At 57.6% G+C, this 6,000-nt stretch overlaps 1 protein-coding gene across 3 annotated transcripts in view; it reads left to right on the top strand.

Moving 5' to 3' along the window:
• Positions 1 to 669: 669 nt before the first annotated feature.
• Positions 670 to 6,000, top strand: part of GAS2L1 (growth arrest specific 2 like 1) — a 36,352-nt gene continuing 31,021 nt past the window's right edge. For 2 of the 3 annotated variants that reach the window (XM_074972622.1, XM_074972620.1), the window contains exons 1-2: positions 670 to 918; positions 2,163 to 2,837. In XM_074972622.1, the coding sequence (XP_074828723.1) occupies positions 2,187 to 2,837 (651 nt within the window). In that variant the 5' untranslated portion in view covers positions 670 to 918; positions 2,163 to 2,186. The other variant, XM_074972621.1, reaches the window with a different exon arrangement.

The following is a 6,000-nucleotide window of genomic DNA, read 5'->3' as shown; positions in this document are numbered from 1 at the left end:
GAAGAGAAACTAGATCTTGCAAATGCCAGTTCTGCAACTGCGCAAAACAGCTGGGTTCAAGTCCTTGGTGCAAGCCAGGGATCACTGTTAGAATATATTGTGCTAATAGTTATATCTCTAATAACACTCAGCACTTCAGTGGCACCTTTCAGCGGTAGACCTTAGAGCGTATTACAAAGCCACATATCATTTTGCCCAGGGTTAGGGTTAGGGAAACTGAGGCACAAGGCCACCTAGCGACTCTACAGCAGATCTGAAAATAGACCCCGAGTCTCCTGACTCCCAGTCTGCTGCATCTTTGGCTTTTCCTCTGTAGGTCTCAAGGGGCCGTAGCAAAGTCCCCAGGTCGTGGCACGGTGCCGATCCCGCAGACTAGCCGTAGGCACAGAGGGTCCATTGGCGCGGAGCAGGTGGCAGGATCGGGGCCGCCACTAGCCCGGTTCTGCAGGCAGGGCATTGCGCCCTCGCCACTGAGCCTTCCCCGGGAGCCACAGAAGGGATTTAACCCGGCTTCTGGCTATTGCCCAGCACAGGTCACTGCCCCGCGCCCATCCCGGGACTCGCTGAAAATCCCCCGATTTCCTCCACGGCACAATGCGGCCCCCGGCCAGTCGCGCCCGGGCGGAACGCGGCGCTGGCGCTTTAACTGTGGGCGCAGCCCCGCCCGGGCCGGCTCCGGAGCCAAGTGGGCGGCCCGCCGCCTTTGTCCCCCCGGCCTCTGGCGGCTGGAGCCGGCGGCGAGCTGAGGGCAGCGGGGAGTTTCCACAGCGAGCGGGCCCCGCCGAACTGCCCGCCCGGGGACAGACGCGAACTGGCCCCGGGAAACTCCGGGCGCTGGGCTGCTCCCGGGCGAGGCTCAGCCCTGGCGGATTGAACCTCGTCGAGGCGTTGGCGGGGGAGGCTCCGGCGAGGACGAGGGTGAGTCTCCCTCCAGCGAGCCCCGGCTCCCTAAGGCTGCGCGGCTCTGCCCCGCCGCCCGCCCGTGGAGCCCCCCCGGCCGAGCTCCCTCTGCCCCGGCTGCTCGGACGATCGCTAGCGGCCGGCGCCGGCGGGGGAGAGGGGCAGGGAGGATGGTGACTCAGGTGAGCAGCGCCCACCTCTCTCCCCTTCCCTGGGCCCTGCCCTGCGCCGGGAGAGGCGGCCCCTCCTGCGGGGAGCTGGGCAGCTCCAGCGGCTGCCTCTCGGTCTGGCTGGGGAAAGGAACTCGGCAGCCCGCTCCTGAGCTCCGTGCTTCGCAAAGGGCTCCGCTGCAGCTGCCGGGTGTATCTTGCATGGCCCTTCCCTAAGGCCCTTCCTCGTGCTTGGCCAGGATGCAGCACCCCTCCTTCCCCCGCTCGGAAAAGTGCCTCGAGGCCCCCTAGGCCCAAGCCCTCCGAGCTCTGGATACGGGCCGCAGCTCAGCTGGCGGCTGGTGAAGGCCGGCGGTGAGTCACCCTTGCACAAGGGCTGCAGCCCAGAGCGGCTTGTTAGGCACCTGAAAGGAGCCGGTGAATACGGTCCTGAAACCCAACTGGCTCCTGCCACTTCCTCACTCAGGGCAGGCCAGGCCTGGCCGCAGGGGTGTCTCCCCTCTGTTCAATGGCTGGTGACTGGCTCCTTGTTCCCTTAGTTAAAAAATAACTGATGACCAAGGGCTGGAAATATTCCCAGAGTCTGCTGACCTGCATGGTCTCCCCGCCCCAACAGGAGGAATGAGGGCAGAGCAGAGGGAAGGGGCCATGAGACGAAAGCTTCAGGGTGTCACTTGAGCTAAAGATACTGGGTGATGGGCCCTGTTTGCAGAGGACTTGCAATTTCAGATGAAGTAAGTGGGATTCAGGGTTGCTGAATACTCCTGGAAATCAGGTCCCAAGACCTCAAAGCGCTTCATGCATGTGGGATGTGCCTCACAGCCCCCAATTTACAGATTGGGGAAACTGAGGCACAGAGAGGGGAAGGGAAGGAACTCGCCCAAAGTGACACCAGCCCTGCCCATGGGACCATGCTACTTCCACTCAATAGCTGGCATCTGGATCCCGATGATGCAATCTGTTCCCATTGTTGGACTTGTCTGCTACATAGGAGGAGCTGGGCGTGGCTTCCAACTCACTGGAGAGGTGAGGGAGGAGTGGGAGTTTCTCTGCTTTTCTCTGTCTCTAATGTGCGTCATCTTCTCGCTGAAGTGACGCCCAGGGACGGGATGCAAGATGGCTGAGCTGAGCAACATCCAGTCTGCAGCTTCCAAGAGCATCCGGCCTTTCCGGTCCAGTGAGGAGTATCTCTATGCCATGAAGGAGGACCTAGCTGAGTGGCTCAACATCCTCTATGGCTGGGATGTCCAGGTGGAGAATTTCATGGAGACCCTGGAGACCGGGTGTGATCTCTGCCAACATGCCAACAACGTCAACCACATTGCTCTGGAGTTCCAGCAGCAGCACCCAGAAGCTGCTGCCCACATGAGGGTGCCCCAGAATGAGGTTGTCTACCAGGCCAAGAATGTGGTGCCTGGCTCCTTCATCGCCAGGGACAACATCTCCAATTTCATCCAGTGGTGCCGGCAGGACCTGGGCATCCAGGATGTGCTGATGTTCGAAACCAATGACCTGGTGCTGAAGAAGAATGAGAAGAACTTCGTCCTGTGCCTTCTGGAGGTCGCCAGGAGGGGCTCCAAGTTTGGGATGCTGGCCCCCATGCTGATCCAGATGGAGCAGGAGATTGAGGAGGAAATGAGGGATCAGATAGCCTATGGGGGGCTGGAAACCCAGGAGGATAACCAAGACCTGGGCCCTGAGTCACCTGTCTACCCTAGCAGGCCGCAGAGAATCTCCTTGTGTGACCTCAAGAACCTGGATGAGCTGGTGAGAGACAGTTCCATTTTGTTGGTATTGTGTGCCCCCAGGTAACTTACAAGCAACATGAGACCCTCTCCTCCCACCATTACCCAATGTGGCTCTCCTAGTGATCTAAGCCACTTCAGCGTTGTATGGGGAGGAGGTAACTGGAAGGCATTGGTTCTCTCCACCCACCAGTGGTTACATTTCCTCGCACCCCAATTTATTTCTACTCTCTTTGCTTAGAGCATCTGTAGGCCTGGTTCATTCTCCCATCTGGTCCCCAGTCCCACCCACAAAGATGTGCTGGCCCCAGGGTGGGAAGGGGACTATCACGTGGTGTATTAAGTAGTCTCTTGGCCTATCCAAGGCCATGATCAAGTGTCTTGACGTTTTTGGTCTTTTGGCCTCGAGATGAAAACCGTGTCTGTGTCTCTTGGACCTTGAAGTGAAAAAATTATCTAAGTTATAACTGAGGAGGATCATGGCAGGCAGACCTCGGATAGCACGGGGGAAGAGTTCGAACAGAGATCTCTCCAAATATGGAGGCTGGAGTGCTGTGTAGCTTGGAGGCTTTGGTGATGGGGGAGCATAGGGCTTTCCACCTCCAATGGGCAGATGGAACTGGCCCCAGTTGTTGGTGAGAAGTTGCCCCTCTGATGGCACTGTGGTGACCCATGTGAAATGGGAATGGGGAGGGCAGGAGTTGTCTGCATCCTAACAAACCTCCGTTGTGACTGGCCCGCTGGGCAGAGAGGATGGGGTAGTCCATGGCACTGACTGAGCCTTCCCGTCCCAGGGATGGGTGTGCCAGGCCAAGCGTGAGCCGTGGTTGCAGCCGAGTGGGGCATCGGGGAAGTGTGCGGTGCCACCACCCGGTCTGCGGGGATGGGTGTTGGACTGAGCTGGTATGTGGGGATGTACCAAACCGGTGATTCTCTGGCCACACCAATGGTTCTGGCAGGGTTTAAACTTTCACTGTCTTTAAAAATTAAGTTGTTAACCCCTTATGTCTGGGAAGCAGTCATTCTGCATGGGCTCCAAAGCAGCGCTGGCGGATCCTGATGCTAGAAACCGCTCTGCCGTGAATTTCTCCCATCCATCTCCCTGTGGCATTAACTCTGAAACCTGATGACAAAGTGTCAGCATCCGTAAAGGGGCAGTGCCACCTTAAAAATGCATTGAAAGCAAACTCCTGTCTCTGTGACTAATGATGTCTTAGATGAGTGAAAGTGAAATGTGCTATCTGTGGTCTGTTTGCTTTTTTCCCCTCTCTCAGACGCTGGACATCAGTGCAGGTGGCTCTTTGGCTTCCCAGTTCTTCTTGCTGCTGGGTTTGGGTGCCTGAGGCAGCAGGGACTGGCTTGTGGAACAAAGGCAGCATTTTCCACTGGAGCGTGTGTTGAGTGGGGCAGCATTTCTGTTGGTCTCTGGGCTTTTATAAAGCTTTTTTCAGGATTGCCATTTTGGGCCACATTTTAAGTTGACTTCGGTGTCTCTAACTATTTCACTGCTGAGTCAAATGTAGCAAAGAGGGCCAACCATGCTGGAGTATGGGCTCGTATAGGGAGCCAGTACTATTTCCTCTCCTCGCCACCTCTCCGCCCCTGGGGCGAGTAGGTCTCATTCTAGCCAGTGACAAGGGCTGCAGGCTCTAAAGCTGTTAACGTGCCACCCGGGGGTGTGCTCAGTTGAAAGGGCAAAGTGGTCCAATAGCAAAGCCAGATACCTCCCGGAAAGTTGTCCGTGTGGGTGAGGGACGTGATTCCCCTTAGAGGAAAATCTGACGTGTGTAATCACCCGTCTGGTTCCCTTGGTACCTTTTCTATCTGTGAGGATTTTGATCTTGCTGCTTGCTTTATTTATTAGTTGTCAAAAGGGACTCCTGGCACCCACTGATGGGAACATCCTGACATCCCAGCAAGCTCTGGCAAAGCCAGGCTGTGGGTCAGAGCCGTGCGGCCAGTGCCCGTCTCTAATGGAGGCCTAGGGCCGCCCTGGGAGATGAGACCCTTGTCGTCGGATTCTCTCTGCTCAGCTGCAGCTTCATCACAAATTTTCCCATCTTGAGAAAACAGCTCTTCTCCCAGCCTGGGCTTTGTTCGAAGCCTAGTGCCGGGCCAGGGTGGAAAGCAGGGGCTGGTGGGGTTCTGCTGGAGCCAGAAGCCGAGGGAATATGACAAACGGAGATCTCTAAGTATCTCCCAGCCCCGGGAGCTGCAGGTCCTGAATGCTGCTTTCAGAGCTGGCCCTGTGGTTGCCGAAGCAGTCTCTCTCTCCCAAAGTACACAGGCTGAAATTAAGCCCTTGGATAAATCACTGGCTTTATTTTTAGACCCGGAGTTTGCTTTATAGCTTCTCAAGGGGAAACATGCAGAAATTCCAGTTCTTCCCAAGGTGCGCCACGCCCATTTCACAAAGCAAACCAGGGAGTGGCTGTGCAGGGGCTGTAGGCAGGGAGAGCAGTGTGCAGACTTCTGGGGCCTGCTCGTGGGAGAGGCCCTACTAAGTGAGGAGGCGGCTGGTGCAGGGGAGTCAGCCTGGGGAAACCCTGGTTTCTCTCCCCCTTGCAGTGGGTCTGTGTGTCACACCCGGGGGGCTGAGCCTGATTCTCAGTGAATTGCTCCTCAGGGCTGACCCCTACCTGAGGGCTGGAAGTTGGGCTGGTGCTGAGCCTGGATTGCCCTGGGGAAGTCCCTGTGTAGGAGGAATCCTAGGGGGGCCGGTTCCACCTGGTTTAAGGCCTTCTGTGCTGCTCTGGTAGTGTGAGGGGCCCTCTGTCCTGACAGCACTGTTCTGATGTGGGCCTGGGCATTCCAGGCTGGCCCACATTAACCCATGTGCACTTGGTGTGCTGGCCTGGGGCCCGCATCCCAGGGGAGAGAGCCCAGAACTGAGCAGCACTGCGACCCGTGCGCCAGCTCATAACACTGCTGGCTCAGTGTGGCCTGGCCCCTCGTCTGTTGTGGATCAAACCCGAGCAGCACTGGGCCATGTGAGTACAGGGAGCGATGGGGGCACACACAGTTGCTGGGTGGCTGCATGGGGTCCAGCCACTCTAGCCTGGGACAGCAGCTAAGCACTGAGATGGGGGCGCGCACTGTGCTGGTGAAGGTCCAGGCAGGTCCTGGGGGTTGGGGCTGAGTTGTTGGTGGGCTGTGGGGTGAGTGGGCCCTTTGGGGGCATGAGT

Source organism: Natator depressus, chromosome 15 (genome assembly GCF_965152275.1).
Source record: "Natator depressus isolate rNatDep1 chromosome 15, rNatDep2.hap1, whole genome shotgun sequence".
In the NCBI taxonomy this organism is placed as follows: domain Eukaryota; kingdom Metazoa; phylum Chordata; order Testudines; family Cheloniidae; genus Natator; species Natator depressus.
This window is presented reverse-complemented; position numbering and strand designations above follow the sequence as displayed.